Source organism: Podarcis vaucheri, assembly GCF_965113315.1.
Source record: "Podarcis vaucheri genome assembly, chromosome: 1".
In the NCBI taxonomy this organism is placed as follows: domain Eukaryota; kingdom Metazoa; phylum Chordata; class Lepidosauria; order Squamata; family Lacertidae; genus Podarcis; species Podarcis vaucheri.
Genome location: NC_138759.1, coordinates 23,574,957 through 23,593,823, shown reverse-complemented (window position 1 = coordinate 23,593,823; position 18,867 = coordinate 23,574,957). Strand labels below are relative to the sequence as shown.

Genomic DNA, 18,867 nt, shown 5'->3' with positions numbered 1-18,867 from the left:
ACATAGCTGACATAAGAGGAAGGGAAGTTGTTGTGGTCAAACAGTGTCTGGCCTGAATTCTAGGTAACTAGCATGCAGCGTTCATCAGCCACTGCTGCCACAGCCGCAAGCACACTTCCTTTGTCCAGCTTCTGTACAGACTGCAAGCTCCTTGTGTTAAATTCGGAGGCATGATAAGTAATGATGTTTTGCTTAAGGGTTTGCACTCATCCTTTGAGTCAATAAGACGCATTTGCAGAGAGCTGAAGATGGCAGCCGCCTCGTTTATTTTGTCCCATGTTCACCTATGATCAAAGACCTTCCCTGGGTTTTGAAAGAACTACAAAAAAAAAACTGTAAGGGGAGACAATAGTGGGATGAGTGTGCACACCAGGCTCCTGGCTCCCTTTGTCATACCATCTTCAGCTCTGATTGGCAGCTTTAGTGTATTTCTTAGCAGAGATAGGGCAAAATCTGGGCGGTCAGGAATCTGGAGCAACCTGCTTGCCAGGACAAACGCAGCCTGGGAAGTAATGGGTCGTGGGTGGACTCAGGAAAATAATCTAATGCAGGGGTAAGGAAACTTCTTAAGCCTGAGGGCCACATTCCATTCTGGGAAACCTTCCAAGGGCCATATACTAATGGTGGATGGAGCCAGATACAAAAGTGAGTTAACGACAACAACACCCTAATGCAAGTTTTAACCTTTGTACAGTTGGCTAGTTGCTACACACACACACTTGCCTCAATCCTGGCAGGCAAGAGGCATTTTCAGAATTCAATGATTCTAGGCAGGCACCAAAGCAGGACCAGTGAGGAGGGTGGGCTGGAGAGGGGGGGGTGTTATCTGGGGTGAGTTCAGACAGCCAGATAGAAAGGCTTGGAGGGTCATATTTGCAGGTAATCTTGTGTAATATTGTGCCCTGCGCTAGGCCAACATTTTGCACCCCACAAATGGATCTTCTCAGTTATGGATCTCCTCAATTTTGCACCCCATCAGCTCAGTGCCCTTTGCAGAGGTACTGCCTGCACTGGCCTAAATCCGGTGCTGATATTTGGCCCCTGGGACCTCAGGCTTCCCAGCCGTCATCTAGACATAACAGCTTATAAGAACAGGGGTGTACCTAGGGATGGGCCAAGTTGGCTCTGCCAAGGGGACAGACCCAGGGGAGAGCCTCTCACTTTAGCTCACAGTAACTGGGAGCTCATCTGCCCATCCGCATGCTATTAGAATTATTTGCTTGCAGAGCAGGAAAGGAGATGAAAAGCAAACTTTTTGAGTTTCTGGTCCATAGGCAGGAAGGTGCTGAAACATCTCCTTGCCTAATAATAATAATAATAATAATAATTTATTTGTACCCCACCCATCTGACTGGGTTGCCGCAGCTACTCTGGGCAACTAGTACAATGGTGCCTCGCAAGACGAAAAGAATCCGTTCTGTGATTCTCTTCGTCTAGCGGTTTTTTCGTCTTGCGAAGCAAGCCCATTGACGGATTAGCGGATTAGCGCTATTAGCAGCTATTAGCGGCTTTTAGCGGCTTATCTGCTGATCGGATCAGCTGATAAGCGGCTTAGCGGCTTAGAAAAAGGGGGGAAAGGGGGGGAAACAGCAGGAACTTGCAAGACATTGTCCTCTTGCGAAGCAAGCCCATAGGAGATTCATTTTGCGAAGCACCTCCAAAACAGAAAACCCTTTCGTCTAGCGGGTTTTCCGTCTTGCGAGGCATTTGTCTTGCGGGGCACCACTGTACTGGCTACCTGATACATTGCAGACTCTGTCACAGTGAATTATCTGTGTACTCTTCCCTTAAATACGGCTCAATCTCAAGGCCACCACTGCCCTCTCTTCCTGGGATAAGCATTGTGCTGTTTTCAGCAGCATCACACCACCACACCCATTTGGCTAACTCAGAATCTGGGACCCGGCCCAGCCTCACGCACCACCAGTTTGGCAATAAATCCAAACAATTTCCCATCTGTTAAGTCAGTGCAATGTGGTGAGCAGTTTCTGTTTTCCTTGAGTGCGAGGGACACATTCTTTGGAGATGACTCTTCCAAAGCCCTCTCTAAAGGAAAACAGAAACTGCTCACCACATTGCATTGACTTAACAGATGCCTGGGGAGGGGTCATTGCTATGTAAATTGCCTAGAAACTGCTCATATAGTATCAATGTGCTGCAAGTACAGTTTATAGAGCCTTGCAAGTGGTAAACTGCAGTTTGCTCCATGCACTTCTCCTGTGGGACACTCGCCTACTTTGCCCGGAGAGGAACTTATATGCGTGGATTTCCCCTTTTGCGCTACATTTGATGGTAGTGGGAGGATCCTTCTCACCCACCTGCTTTACTCATTCTCTCGTGCTGCCTGTACTTAGTGAGAAGCAGTATTTATCTCTGTTTAATGAAGTGCTGATCACTCATTGTCACAAGGGATAATACTCAGGCAGTTGTCCAAAAACATGCGTCCAATGTGAGCAATGCTTTACAAGAGTTTCTTGAAATATATAGAATTCTCTTTGCTTCAGGCAGCCTATGATGATTTGGAAATAAAAATGCAAAGAGCTGTGAAAAGGAAGGGAGGAGGCAACCCCTTGAAGTAGCAGTTTGCAATTACCGTATTTTTCGCTCTATAACACGCACCTGACCATAACACGCACATCGTTTTTAGAGGAGGAAAACAAGGGAAAAAATATTCTGAATGAAACAGTGGACGTATCATTTTTGTGCTTCATGCTGTGGCCACAGACATGTGATCTGATGGTGAATTTGGGGTGACCCAATGCAAAAATCCTGAGAATCCCTGTGGATCCATGCTTTGTAACCACGCTTTTGCACCATTGCAGCCCCAGGCAACAGTGGGTGCGTGATTTTTTTTTTTGGGGGGGGGCAGGCTGTAGCCATGGACATGCTATGTGCTCTGATGGTGAATTTTGGCTGACCCAATGCAAAGATCCTGAGGATCCATGTGGACCCATACTTTTTAACCGCGTTTTTGCACCATTGCAGCCCCAGGCAACAGTGGGTGCGTGATTTTTTTTGGGGGGGACAGGCTGTAGCCATGGACATGCTATGTGCTCTGATGGTGAATTTTGGCTGACCCAATGCAAAGATCCTGAGGATCCATGTGGATCCATGCTTTGCAACCACGTTTTTGCACCATTGCAGCCCCAGGCAACAGTGGGTGCGTGATTTTTTTTGGGGGGGGACAGGCTGTAGCCATGGACATGCTATGTGCTCTGATGGTGAATTTGGGGTGACCCAATGCAAAGATCCTGAGGATCCATGTGGATCCATGCTTTGTAACCACATTTTAAGTGGGGAGGGAAGGAAAAACACAGAAGGCTAAGAATGCAGGAGAGGGCTATAACGTGAGGAAAGGAAGGCAAAAGTTTTCCCCCACCCACCCACACAAGCGTGCTCTCTCTCTCTCTCTCTCTCTCTCCCTCTCCTTCTCCCTCTCCCTCCCACCAGCATGACAGAAGAAAGCATTTTAACTGCATTAAGAACTATTTAGCAGCGAAACCTAAGCTTTGCCATCCCTTAAGAGGTACAGACACTGTAATCTTCCAGATCACATGAATTTACAGGCAAAACACTGTTTAAGGATTTCATCCTTTTAAATGGAAGAAAGCATATTTGAATGCTGTGTGTCTCCAAAAACAAAAAGCAGGAAGTCAAATCAGAATTTTAAGCCGAACCTGTAATCTCTCTTCCCTTCACAAACATTGTTCCCTCCGGAGCAGGGAGAGGATAGAAGGACGGACGCTCTGCTTTTCCTCTCTTCTTGCCTGGAGGGGAGGGGCTTTCCCTGCTCTTTGTTCCGTTTGAGCAAACACAGCAAGGAAACAGAAGCGGGTGGGCAGTAAGACCCTGAGGCAGAATGCAGGAAAGCAACAGCTTCCTCTCTCACGGAGCTCCCTTCTCCCTGAAGCGCGGTTTGATTTTTGCCTCATTTTTCGGCTCCATGGACCACACATTCGCTGCATAACACGCACAGACATTTCCCCTTCCTTTTTAGGAGAAAAAATCTGCGTGTTATAGAGCGAAAAATACGGTACTTCAGCTAGGTGACATGACAGCTCAGTTGGTAGAGCGTGAGACTCTTAATTACAGGGTCGTAGGATCGAGCCCCATGTTGAACAAAAAATTCCTGCTTTGCAGGGGGTTGGACTTAGATGACCCTCATGGTCCCTTCCAACTCTACAATTCTATGAGAGTCAGTGTGGTGTAGTGGTTAAGAGCGGTAGTCTCGTAATCTGGGGAACCGGGTTCGCGTCTCCGCTCCTCCACATGCAGCTGCTGGGTGGCCTTGGGCTAGTCACACTTCTTTGAAGTCTCTCAGCCCCACTCACCTCACAGAGTGTTTGTTGTGGGGGAGGAAGGGAAAGGAAAATGTTAGCTTCTTTGAGACCCCTTAGGGTAGTGATAAAGAGGGATACCAAATCCAAACTCTTCTTCTTCTTATGATTCTATGACCCAGCATGCCTTAAGCCAGTGGCTCCCAAACACCCCCACACCATGAACCATTTGAAAATTGCTGAGGGTCTTGGCAGACCATGTAATGATTTATTTCCTGCCTTTTGTAGAAGCCTTCATCTACCCCAGCTGCAACAAAACATGTCCCTCCTGCATCAGTTTCTATGTCCACAGCAGGAGCTAAAACCTTCCAGCAGCTTGACAAAGGTGCATTGTCTCCCAAGACAGACGGATGCCAACCATAGTTATTGTAATTCTTTAGAATTCAAATTGTAACAGGAAAAAAAATCTAATACAAAAGAAATAGAAGAAGCAATAAAAAAAATTAAAAATCAACATGCATATTCAATGTGATGGATATGCCATCTCCAATCACAAATCCATAGGCAGAACACCTAAATGAAGCCTGTGGTCCATGGAAACTTCTGCTTTCAGCTCCTTTAAGGCAATGGGAGTAGCGCTAGCTCCACGTTTTGGAGGGAAACCAGAGAAAGATGTACGTGGGAGGTGGAATATGTGATCCTGTGGCCCTCTCCCGATGCCTGGACCCTTATTTAATGTTTACATCTGCTTCAGGCTTTGGAGGTGGAAACGCATCTCACAGACTTCAGAACAGCTTTGCTGGCTGGGGCTGATGGGAGTTGTGGTACAAAATATTTGGAAGGCACCAGGTTTGTGGAGGTTGAGTTAGAAGGAGAAGGACGAGTCGCACATCCCATTCTACTTAGGGACAAGCAACATACTAAAAGCCCTTTGTAATAATGCACAATGGAAAGTACTTTTTCAAAAACCCTCCAGTGAATTCAGGGACCATCGCTCAGCCGTTGTTGGCATCCGCCTGTCTCAGGAGATAATGGAAGAGTGCGCCTTTGGGGGTGAAGTCAGACTGTTGGAGAGTTATAGCACCTGCTGTGGCTGCAGTGACTGATACAGGAAAGAGATATTTTGTTGCAGCTGGGGCAGATGAAAGCATCTGGTTTTGCTGCTACAGGTGCACCATGGCATTTATTCTGTGTTCCTCCCAGCTGTCATTCTTCCTCAGGTTACTGCTGCAGATACATGACCTGACTGCCTGTCTTCAGGCCCAGCAGCAAAACATATGAACTGTATGCAGAAGGTCCCAGATCTGATTCTTGGCATCTCCATGCTGTACCAGGCCATGAAAAAGCAGTAAGTTTGGCCCCATGAGGTGTTACCTCTTGCTCAGATCAATAAGCCTTCATAAGAGGGTATTACGTCTATCAGAAATATTGTTCTGACACATGCGCTTTTGGCATAAACTAGCCTGCCCTAAATTATGCCTGCCCAGCACTCAGCGTTTTCAGTCTGAAGGTTAATCTGTCATTCTCTTTCTTACATGAGTTGCTTGTGACAGCTGATGCCTTTTGCCATCTCAGAGGCACACAGATTGGCAATCACTGCACAGCCACCAACCGTGGCATGGCTTTAAACAGATGCTGCAAAACCTCACCTCTAAAGTATTATTTTCTTCACGGTATGCTGACCTCATAATAGCATCCCCGTTTCAAATCAAGATGCATTTTCAGAATTTCAGCCATTTGATATTGTGACATTAGTAATTCCAGCGAAAGATAGAATAAAATTTGACTTTCTCTTCTTTTCCAAACACCTCTTTGCACAACTCTCTCTTCTCTCTCTGTCAGCATGCTGCAGCTGATGGGAGTTGTAGTTCAAAAGATTTGGATGGCACCTGGTTGACAAAAGCTGCTCTATAGAGTGTAGCTTTTGAATTGTATTGGCGAGAACCCACTTCCCTCCCCTCTCTGTACTTCAGGGGCTTTTCACAGTCTGCATTGAGCTTTTTGTTTCCAGCAGAAACAGGGAACAGGGTGGTGACACAGGCAACAGAGAACTGAAAATAAATATCACCTTATTTGCAAATATCACCTCCTTTGCACAGATTCTCAGGGACTACCCCACTCATTCCTCAGGGGGGAAATAAGTAGTAAGGCATGAGTAGGAGGAGCCATACTTGCCTCACTTCCCACTGTTAGGGATCGGCTGTGAACGGAGGTGAGTCACAAGCTGAGAATCATGAGACAAGTCAGTGGCTAGAAGAACTAATCAGCCAAGCAGGACCAAAGGGCAAGCAAGGAGTGGGAACCAAAGAGCAAGTCAGGTCTGGAGGACAAATCAGCTCTTTAGATTACAGTGGTACCTTGGGTCACAGACGCTTCAGGTTACAGACGCTTCATGTTACAGACTCCGCTAACCCAGAAATAGTACCTCGGGTTAAGAACTTTGCTTCAGGATGAGAACAGAAATCGTGCTCTGGCGGTGCAGCGGCAGCAGGAGGCCCCCTTAGCTAAAGTGGTGCTTCAGGTTAAGAACAGTTTCAGGTTAAGTACGGACCTCCAGAACAAATTAAGTTCTTAACCCAAGGCAGCACTGTACTGAAGTGTGTTAAAACAGGTCTAGCCCACTGGTTAAGCGGCAGAAGCCCAGAGAAGCGGTGCCGGCAGTGGCATTCGTTTCCAGTGAGATCTTGCCAAAATCTCGTGAGATCTCACAGAACACACAGGATATTGCAAGATCTCATTGGAAGCTGCTTTCAGTGCTTCAGGGGTGCTGCTGCACAACACAAATAACAGGATGCTCCAGCCTTGGTATTAAACACAAGGCTGCCTTTGAAGATGGTTCAAAGCTGGTGCAAATTTCAGTGGCGCATTTGCTGACTAGGGCAAGATGGTCTGAACACATCACACCAACCCTGGCACAACTGCATCGGCTACAAATTAGTTTCCAGGCTCAATTCAAATTGCTGATTTTGACCTGTAAAGTATTGTGCATCTCGGGACTACCAGTCACTCAATGATCAACTCTCATCGTATGAACAACCTGGTTTGGCATCTGAGGTCCTTCACCATATTCTCTAACAGAGGTGCAGAGGGTGATGGCATAAGAACAGATCTTCTCAGTGGTGGCTCCCCATTTGTGGAATGTTTCCCCAGGGAGGCACACCTGGCACCATTATTAACTGCTTTATGTGCCAGGTAAAAGCATTTTTAATCATTCGGGCCTTCGGACCTTAATCTGGAGGGTAAAGTATGTTTGTGACCTCTTCTTTTTCATAGGGTAGGCCCAGTGGGATCTGCCTTTTTGTACATGTTACTGATCAACATTTTAGGGTTTGGGTTTGTTTTACTTTTGTCCTTATGCTTGTTTTCCTTTTTTTGTTTTGTTTCTGGAAGTTGCTTTGAGACACTTTTGAGAAAAAAGCAACAAAACTACAACAGCAGCAACTCCTTCCTGGCCAGAAAAAGCCAGTGGTATGACTGGATGGCGGAATCAATCCAAATGTTTTTCCCCACTGATAACAGCTGTCACTCAAGCATGTCCATCGCAGACTTCATTCTGTGCACACCTACCCCACTTAGCCCTGCACTGAATTCTACCCCATTGTTATTTTTTACAAGGATAGCAACCTCAGGCAGGAGTTCCTTTGATTATATCATTCTATAAGCAAGGCCAGCTTGAGGAACCCCTTCAGCCATTTCAGCCATGCGTAAGTGTGTGTTAATCTGCTCCTGAATGAAAACCCCCTCCTTTGTTCTAGGAAGGAGGAGGAGAGGGGCTTATCCTTCCTGGTTCACAGCACACAGCAGTCTCTTGGATCGAGCAAGGTTATAAAAGGTTGTAAACCAGCATGTAATTTGGCTGCTTATTCCTAAGGAAATATGGTTTGGCAGTGGCGTGACTAATTGCACTGATACCCACAAGACCCCAAAGGCAAATTATCATGCCATTTATTCTCGCCTCCAGCTGAGCTGTCTCGTAACTCATGTCAAATAAAGTACAGTGCTTTGATGTAATTACTGTGCCATTAATTAAGCCATATCCCCAGTTACTCTTCTCAAGTCAGGCTGCTTTGCAGAACACTACATAAGCTTAGCCCATCAATAGCCGGGAAGCGGCTCTTTGGTGGTTAGGGAATATGGTAGTTCTCCAGGTAGACTTGTAGCCAAAATTTGTGCATTTGTGGTGATGGTTGCAAGTGGGACTGTCGGTGTGCTGGGGTTTAGCCACCCAAGGCAACCATTATGCTCTGTTCTTAAGCAGCTGCTATAACTTCCCATTGGCCAAATTTCTAGCAGAAGTGTGAAGTGGCAGATAGGCAAGACAACCCATCTCAAGTGTTCAGTGAGCAGGGGAGGGGTGTGTGTGTATGATTAATTTAGATGTTAATAATGCGCAGCATGAAGCAATTGTATGCATAAAAGCTTACTCCTTTTGGAATAAAAATTGTCCAGACCCATAATTATGATTCAAAGCAGAATTTCTTCAGAACAAGTACAAAAGCATCAGTGATACATCCAGAAAGAAGTACAAAGCATATGTGTATTGAAGCATAGGTTCTTCTTCTTAAATATATAACTTAATTACAATCAGAGCTGAAATCAAAGCTCTGTCTCCCCCATGGTCTGCATTAGTCTGTATCCAGCCTGAGGCTATGCAGTTTCATTTACAAATCCTTTTCTGACTATGCCTGGGAACAGAAGCAAAGCCAACTCCCTTCAAAATGGAGATTTGCAATGGAATACCTTAGTCACATGTTCTAAGGTTAAACACTCACATGTAAGCTAGCAGAGAACATCAACAGTTAATTATCAGTTCATTTAGAAGCTCGAAGAGCTCTTTCTAGCTTAGTTCACACCAATGGAATTTTCCAATGTTAAACCCTTAGCAATATACATACAGGCATTCTCAACAGGGATTGAATGGTGTCTGGTGCCCACCGGGACTGGTGGGGCAGGATGCAGGGTACCCAAAGGTAGGTTTTTTCCCTCCATCCTCCTCCTTGATGAGATTTACCAGGGGCAAAAGGAGGAAGGGCCAACCCCTGGGTCATGCAGATGGGACAGATTGAGGCTGGTAAGGCAATGTCCCATTTAGTCTAATGGGCCTCCACTGGTGAGAACCCATCCACTGGCCACACTCTGATACTGCGTGTTCAGCATTAATGTGAAGGGGGCCTGTGTATGTATGTCTATGTCACAGAAGTCTTAAAGGACACACTAGTTAGGAAGTCATTTATTTATAGGTCCCAGGGCACGCCAGTTATTATTATTTTTTAAAGCATTTATAATTCACTAAATGTTTTTGATTTTTTTCTAAGCACTGTACTAATATATATATATATATATATATATATATATGCTTTCGTAGATTTTCACGGGTACAGGAATGCAGGTTTTGGTGTCTTCGGGTGTCTTCCCGTGTAAGAGTCGGGGTGTCTGGGCGACGTTTCGACGAGGTCTCACTCGTCATCTTCAGGCTGGTGCTTTCGGCTTCTTGTTACTGGAACAGAGCAGAATCTGGTGTTTGAGTTCCTATAAATACTGTTGAGGGGTGTGGTGTATAGCCTCCAACGTTCTGGGCAGAGAGGAAGTTCCTAGATTAGTGTGCCTTTTCTTCTTTTGTTCCTTTGCTTTGCTTTGCTTTGCTTCTGTTCCTTTGCTTTGCTTCTGTTCCCAGGCATAGTCAGAAAAGGAACAAAAGAAGAAAAGGCACACTAATCTAGGAACTTCCTCTCTGCCCAGAATGTTGGAGGCTATACACCACACCCCTCAACAGTATTTATAGGAACTCAAACACCAGATTCTGCTCTGTTCCAGTAACAAGAAGCCGAAAGCACCAGCCTGAAGATGACGAGTGAGACCTCGTCGAAACGTCGCCCAGACACCCCGACTCTTACACGGGAAGACACCCGAAGACACCAAAACCTGCATATATATATATATATATATATATATATATATATATATATATATATATATATGTATGTAAAAATATCATTAACATGAAAACAACAACATAAAACCGGTAAAGCAACAATATTAAAGCTTTTAAAACAAGAATTCAGGGATTTCAGATACATGAAGACAGGTTCCAATATTATAGGTCAGGGAAAGCCTGGGCAAAAATATGGTCTGCACAAGACATCTGAAACAGTTAGTGGTTGCTGCTTCATGTAAGGTTACAACAATATGATCATAGAGTTATTAGGTAACTTTATTATTTCTCTTTTTTTAATTTTTTTAATTAAATTTTACAATTTTCTTGTTCATCACAATAACATTATCTCAACAAAAAAGAAAAATACAGTTCCCCCATTCCCCCTCCCTACTACTTCTCTCAACCCCCTCTTATGGTTCATTACATATTAACTTCTCCTGCTTGTTTTATTATATCTCAATAAAGCATTCTTAATTTTTGAATATTATTCTGATCTTGTCATTTTTATATTGTAATTATTTTCAAATTACCTCTTACTTTTTATTATTTCCTCGTTAATACATTTTAGTATCTATATTTGTTTCGTTAGTTGTACGGTAAGTGTTTAATCAAACCCTGCTAGCGAGTCCACTTTACAATATTTCTGTAAGTACAACATAAATGGTTCCCAATCCTTTTTAAAGTCTCTGTTGTCTTTTTGTCTAATTCTTCCTGTTAGTTTCGCCATTTCCACATAGTCCATCAGGTTCTCTTGCCCTTCTTCTTTAGTTGCTATCTTGTCGTCTTTCCATTTCTGGTCTAGTAATATCCTAGCCACCGTTGTAGCATACATAAATAACTTCTTCTTTTCCTTTGGCAAGTCTTGACCTATAATGCCTAACAAAAAGGCTTCTGGTCTTTTAACAAAGGTCATTTTAAACATTCATTTAATTTCATTATAAATCATTTCCCAATTTTTAAAAATTAGTTTACAGTTCCACCACATATGAAAAAAAATGTAACTTATTTTTCTTTACATTTCCAACATTTGTTAGAACCCGTTCTGTAAATTTTTGCCATTTTTATAGGCGTGATATACCATCGATACATCATTTTCATATAATTCTCTTTCAGCATTATACAATCAGTAAATTTTAGGTTCACTTTCCATAATTTTCCCCAGTCTTCCATTTGTATGTTATGTCCTAAATCTTGCGCCCACTTAATCACTGCACATTTAGCCTCTTCGTCTTTGGTTTCCCACTCTAATCATAAGTTATACGTCTTCTTCAACAATTTAGTATTATCATCTATAATTTCTCTTTGGAATCTGGATGAAGTGTAACTGAATCCTTTCTTTTTATCTCCTTTAAATACCTCATTTAATTGACGATATTGCAACCAGTCTTGCACATACTTTGTTGTTTCTCTTAAACAGGAACAGAACAGCAGCAGGAAATGCCTGGCCCTACCTAGGTACAACTAAGTCTAGTGCCCCCTACTGACTAACCTGTATAATGGCAGTATCCACACAGTCTGTCCTCACATAGGTCGCCTTCACATTAATTCTGAATGTGTAGCTGCTGACTGGTGCATTGACACCAAGGGAACACAACTGGTGGATGCAATCACACTCTCCCCCCCCCCGCCACATGTGAGAATGATTGTGTGTATACACACACACGGGTAAGAGGGTAGGGAATCCTAAACAATGGAGCTGAAAGAACATTTGCAATGCAACAGGCACACAGTCTGCAATGTTAATATGCTTAGAAGGATGCAAGATCAAGAGAGTGACTATTTCATGACATGATCTTGCAACACCTGCAGGGGCAGGGAAACATTCCTGCAATGGGAGCTAAGATGTGGCCCCAGTGTGTGTGTGTCAGGCCTTCCAGTCTGTTCACGCTCATTGGCCAAAGCACCAGATGGTGGCATTTGCACTGGGCATGGCTTTCCTTCTCACAAAGCAATAGGTTTTTCCATTGTAATTCTTTAAAGAAAGGGGCCACTGACTTGGATAGTCGCTGCTGAAAGTTCAGGGAAGAAAATTATCGAATATAGGGAACCAGGCCTGTATAGTAGTGCTGGTCTCCCCCCACCCCCACCCCACAGATGGCCTTGGCTGTAGGACTGTGTTACCCAGAAATCAATCATAAAAAACCCAACAGAGCCCCCACCTCCCATTGTCCCCTGTTTGATCAAGGGAGAAAGTGCTGCCTGCCGGCTGGTTGGAGCTGTCAGCCTGGGCTGCTATTCAAAGCACAGTGTAGATATAAGCCATTAGATGCACACAGAGTAAAATAGAAATGACCTGCTTCTCAACACAAATCCTGTGACAGGGCAGAGAAAACGGGAGCTCAAAGGCTGTCCTATTTTTCTCCTCTCCTTTATTTCTGCAGCTACCTGTGGTGTTTGCCACAGAGTCAGATTAAATAGCTGATTAAGCTTTTTCACAGCCCGGCCTCTCGATGTTCTGCCTACTGAGAGCATTGCTGGAGCCAAATGTTGCTTCTACTGGCTCCATTAACCAAAATGACTCAAGACTTGGACATTCAGCGGATGGGGGGTGGGAAGGGGGGGGAGAGATCCACTGGGGACATCAGTTAGATGTAAAACTGTCTTCCCGCTTGCAGCAATTGTGGGCTTTTGTTCCCTTGCAGCAAGGAGTGGCTTTTCTAATAAACTTTTAAAGAGGCACATTAAAAAAATAATGATTGATTGATTGGCGAAGGGAGGAGGCCCAGATTAACAGCTTTGCTGTGCACACCTAAAATAAATATATTTTAAAAACTGACTCTTTTCAAGAGCTTTTCAAAAATGGAATATTTGGCCCATTTTCAAATGGTCCTCTTCTGCTTCCTGTACTGTATAGCTAAATTAACTTTTTTATTATTAAGGGGCATAACTCAACTGTGAAGTATGTATTTTGCTACAGTTTTATCGACTTTGTCTTCTAGATTATTACATGGCTTTTATTGTAATGCATTGTTCTTTTTCTAAGTTTATGCCGTGCTTTATGCATTTACATTCTGTAGGTTGCCTGGAGACTTCATGTGTGTCTAGAGACTAATAAATTATAATAACAGTAATAGTAATTATAATCTTTTGTATCAGAAGGTCCCAGGTTCAATCCCTGGCGTCTCCAGCTCAGGTGTAGCACATAATGAACTCACCTCTTTCTTTCTTTTATTACCTATTTTGGTTTTATTTTTCCTCAGCCCACCACACCTTGCTTTGTGCAACATCTTGTATAGATTTAGATCATTGGTTTGCAGAAGGTCATGGTTCAGAGGCTGCAGAGGGGAGAAGCTGGGAAATATTGAGAGAGCAGCAGGAAGAAGAAGCACCAGGGGAGAGACAGCTAACAGACTCAGTGTCTCTTGAAAGCATTCCTGACCCCTTCACAGGATGAGGCGTGCCTTAAGAGTAGTAGAACAGAAAGCTCAGAGGCAGAAAACACAGGTCATCTGCCGCAGGGATGACGTGGAATAGGAGAGGGGGTGGGACTATACTCGGAGCAACACCATTATCTAAGAGAGACTGCATTCTTTCATCTTTCCTCTGTGAATATTGAATAAACTACTTGGTAAGAACTTTTCTTGTTTGTCTGCTTCTTGGCTGCCACCGTGGGAGGGATAGGATTCCCTGAAGTCTGGCAGGGAGGCAGCTTCACTGTATGTTTTTTGGCCCCTGCTAAAACCATTTAAGCAGGCCTGTCCAGATATTCAGAAGCTGATATGTGTTCTCATCTGTTGATTTAAATTATATTTTGCTTTTTAAAAAATACCTGTTTTTAACTTTTTTTGTTTACTATTTTAATAGTTATTTTATTTTTTTATAAACCATTTAGAGGTTCTATTTACAATCAAGTGGTATATACATTTTGTTAAATAAATAAAATTAGATAGCTTCTAATGGTTTCTTCCCTTAGATAGATTGTTTCTTCCCTTATGGATCAGTGTGACTACCTTTGCCTTAAAAAGGAACCTTGTTTCTTTTCTCCCCCTCCCCCATCTATAATTGGGAAAACATCTCTGAGTACAATTGTATTTCTCTTCTAAATATATTAGGGTTGTACAAAATTAAAATGCACATTCAAATCCCTAATCCTCTTACCTTGAAATGCAACCGCATCATTATAAAAATTATCCTCCCTATGAATACTCTGAATTAATTCAATAACTGTTCTCAGTCACCACTCTGATCCTAAATAATTAACAATAAAAATGATTCCAAATAATATATTGTGGTTTTTTGCTCCAGTTTTTGCTTCATGTCCTATAACTTTACATTTGCACTTTTGTCTATTGCACGGTTTCCCAAGCTTGAGTCTCTAGCTGTTTTTGGACTACAACTCCCATCATCCCTAGCTAGTGGGACCAATGGTCAGGGATGGTGGGAATTGCAGTCAGCTGGAGACCCAAGTTTAGGAAACCCTGGTCTCTTGATTGGAACCCCATAGGACTGGTAATTTTTGCAATAAGGAAAGCGATGGGGAAATGCACCAGGAAGCATGGGATGCCACACATGGGATTTGATACAACATCCTCTCAAACATGGGACGCGGGTGGCGCTGTGGGCTAAAGCCTCAGCGCCTAGGGCTTGCCGATCGAAAGGTCGGCGGTTCGAATCCCCGCGGCGGGGTGCGCTCCCGCTGCTCGGTCCCAGCGCCTGCCCACCTAGCAGTTCGAAAGCACCCCCGGGGGCAAGTAGATAAATAGGGACCGCTTACCAGCGGGAAGGTAAACGGCGTTCCGTGTGCGGCTCTGGCTCGCCAGATGCAGCTTTGTCACGCTGGCCACGTGACCCGGAAGTGTCTGCGGACAGCGCTGGCCCCCGGCCAATAGATGTGAGATGGGCGCACAAACCCCAGAGTCTGTCAAGACTGGCCCGTTCGGGCAGGGGTACCTTTACCTTTACCTTTACCTCTCAAACATATCAGGATGCAAGTTCATTAAGCCAATGTCATCAGATCTTTCTGCAAACAAATCAGGATGGCTGCTCAATAAATATGTCATCTGGAAGCGCCTTGGGATGGGATGAGAAGGCTGTCCCTGAGTCCTTCAGTTCAGGTGGCATTGCTCATTATCGAAGGAGCTAAGCCAAGACTGGCATGCTCCTTCCTTTGTACCTTCAGTAACTCCCTGGTTTAATATATCAGTGAGTTCCTCACAACAGTACCATAGAGGGCTCTTATCCTCATGCCCTTCATTTGTGCTTCTCATAGCCTGCTGGTTGGCCTCCATGGGAAGCAGGACTATCCTAATGTTCTACTTAGGAGAAAGCATCCTAGCATACAAAACTGGATTATACCGAGTTGGATCACTGGCTGTTATGACTGAATACTGTCTTCACTGACTGGGAAAGGGTCTGAAGTATCTTAGGCAAAAGCTTTCCCCCAACCTCCCTGGAGAAGCTGGGAATTAAACCTGGGAACATTAGCATGAAAAGCATGTGCCTTGCCATGGAGTTATCACCCTTCCTTTAATAGAGTTTTGTTGTTGTTTAGTCGTGTCCGACTCTTCGTGACCCCATGGACCAGAGCACGCCAGGCATTCCTGTCTTCCACTGTCTCCTTCAGTTTGGTCAAACTCACGTTGGTAGCTTCGAGAACAATATCTCATCCTCTGTCATCCCCTTCTCCTTGTGCCCTCCATCTTTCCCAACATCAGGGTCTTTTCCAGGGAGTCTTCTCTTCTCATGAGGTGGCCAAAGTATTGGAGCCTCAGTTCACAATCTGTCCTTCCAGTGAGCACTCAGGGTTGATTTCCTTAAGAATGGAGAGGTTTGATCTTCTTGCAGTCCATGGGACTCTCAAGAGTCTCCTCCAGCAACATAATTCAAAAGCATCAATCCTTCGGCGATCAGCCTTCTTTATGGTCCAGCTCTCACTTCCATACATCACTACTGGAAAACCATAGCTTTTACTATATGGACCTTTGTTGGCAAGGTGATGTCTCTGCTTTTTAAGATGCTGTCTAGGTTTGTCATTGCTTTTCTCCCAAGAAGCAGGCATCTTTTAATTTCGTGGCTGCTGTCACCATCTGCAGTGATCATGGAGCCCAAGAAAGTAAAATCCCTCACTGCCTCCATTTCTTCCCCTTCTATTTGCCAGGAGGTGATGGGACCAGTGGCCATGATCTTCGTTGTTTTTTTGATGTTGAGCTTCAGACCATATTTTGCGCTCTCCTCTTTCACCCTCCTTAAGAGGTTCTTTAATTGAAAGCACACTGCAGAGCACCAGAACTCCCTGGACTACAACTTAATAATAACCGTGGGACTGGCTACAAATGGACCTGGTTCTTAGACACAGAAATGCAAACTATGGCTTCCAGGAACCACACAAATGTGTGGGCCCCTGGAGAGGAGCTTACAGCCTCTTTGCTTCTCTTTCTCTCTTCTCTCTGGACCTTTTTTTGCCCCTCCATCATGCTGAGCTAAGCCAAAGTTAGGTTTAGTATGTCATCCGAACCCAGGACTCATGGTTAAGCTCTTGCCTTGCTAACTGTAGCCAAAAGCAACCCTCTCCGTGAGCCTGCACTTTTATATAGTCCTGGTAAGCTTATCATGGCCATGTGAGCCCAGCAACCATGAGGGTTTTGGGTGGAAAAGCAGAGAGAGATGGAGGAGGTTGTTCACCCTTTGCTTTGTCCAGCATTTCTCCACTGCAAATTTCATCCTGCAGGGTTTGAAATGTGAGCTTGCAGCTGAGGAACAGGCTAGCACCCCTCTCACCCCACTGCTTTTCTTGTTAAAAAAAACAACCCTTCCCTCCTACAAAAAAAGTAGAAGAGGCCTCAGAGTTCTACTGTTCTGTGCTTGCATGAGCCATCATGCAATTTCTCTTGCAATAACAATGCAGAGGTGGAGCTTATAATGTTACTCTTCACAAATTCTGTTCCACCTGCTCCTCACATCTGTGAATAAATCTAAATGTAGGCAGAAAACAGTCTGGATGTTTATTTTTAAAAGTGTTAATGATATTTTCGTAGAGCCTCTATAGGGACTCAGTAACAGATTGGCTAAGTCCTGGCCTGCTGTAACCTGCCCTCTGTATTCTAAAAGTGTGACATCTTCTCAGAATATTGCTTTGTTTGTGGGAGAGTAAATTGCTGAGATGTAAGTGTTTTGTGCATGTGTGTACATGCGCAAAATAAAGTTCAGCCAATGGAATTCAATATGATAAAATAGAGGTCTGATTGATGTTCAGCTGTCTGGGTGAAGGTATTCTGCAGCTTTTCCATAATTAAAGTCCATCATATATTTAATGATTATTTAATTATATGGCAGCTATTATTTAACTATTATCTTTAATTACTGTTGAATAATATTGAATCTTATCCAATATTAATGCAGTTATATAAACAATACACAAACATAGATACATATATAATCAAGCTTCCTAAATTTGTATTAGGAACATCTGTAATGATCAAGAAACGTTAACCAAACAGTATTACAAACAAGGCTGATATTACATATAATAAAGGAAAAGAGTTACTAGTTCTTGTTTGACACTTGTTTGACATTTCATGTTGCATTTACTGGAACTTCTTTTATAGCCGTAGTAGTAGGGAAATCAAATGATAGAAACCCAAACAGATGAGATGGGTCCTTGTAGGGCAAGGAATGTCTGCACAAGCTTCTTAGGATTCCCAACACATTCAGTGCAGTAATCAAGGGATGTAGGTTAGTTGGATCTGACATAAGCTGCTGTGCCCTTTGTTTTCTGAGGATCTTTCAATTCACACTTCTCTGTCCCTGTTAAGTTGCTGCAGCCGCCTCACAGGGGATTTGCTTGTGTCTTCTTGCAGGCCTGTCACAGACACCAGTGAAGAAGTGGAAGATGAGAACCATCTGGGCAAGCCAATTGCCCCAAGAAATTGCTGTCCCCCACCAGGCATCAGCGTCCTTGAGAAGCTCATCAAGACATGCCCGGTTTGGCTTCAGTTGAGCATCAGCCAGGAAAAGGCTGTCCAAATACTCTGCAAGGAGCCCGTAGGGGTATGTCTACACTTTCTCTGTAGAATACTGTTTCGTGGTCCTTGAGGGAGATGACATGCAGGCTTAGATTGGGGAAGCCAATGTGCTATACTCCAAACGTTGTTGAACTCCAACTCCCATCATCCCCAGCCAGTTTGTCCAATGGACAGGAGTGATGGAATCTGGGATCCAACAACATCTGAAGGGCAACAGATTTCCTGCCCCTAAACAAGATTCTGTTTTCTTAGTGTGTTTTGCAGCTTTGTTCCTCTTCCCACTGATTTCACTATTTTAGACTGTTATCGAAGTTATCGAACATTTTGTGGGACAGTGCATTTTAGCAAGTTTATAATGCATTTCAGCAAGTTATTCTGACTAACACATTCATTTTTATTTGTACTTTCCCTTAATATATGCATTCTGTACACCCTTCTTCTTCTTCTTGGAAAACTGCACCACAAAATTTGGAAATGTGGGAATTTAGAGGGACAACTGCTTTTCAATTTGTGGATTGTTTCAGGAAGTGCTGATTAGGTAGGTTCCCATTAAAATGCAAACAAAACCAAATTTCTCCCCCACCTGTGCTCTGATTATAGTCTAGTGGTCTTTCTTTAGCAGGGGAGAAATGTATTTAAATGATAGCCATCTATCCAACCTGGTGTTGTTTGGCTCCAGGACTTGACAGTCAGA

General features: G+C 43.8%; 1 protein-coding gene across 2 annotated transcripts in view; it reads left to right on the top strand.

The window, feature by feature from the left end:
* Window positions 1-18,867, top strand: part of RIN3 (Ras and Rab interactor 3) — a 78,492-nt gene that overhangs the window by 10,507 nt on the left and 49,118 nt on the right. For both annotated transcript variants that reach the window (XM_082232563.1, XM_082232564.1), the window contains exon 2: window positions 18,009-18,198. In XM_082232563.1, the coding sequence (XP_082088689.1) occupies window positions 18,009-18,198 (190 nt within the window). The remainder of the gene's footprint in view (window positions 1-18,008; window positions 18,199-18,867) is intronic.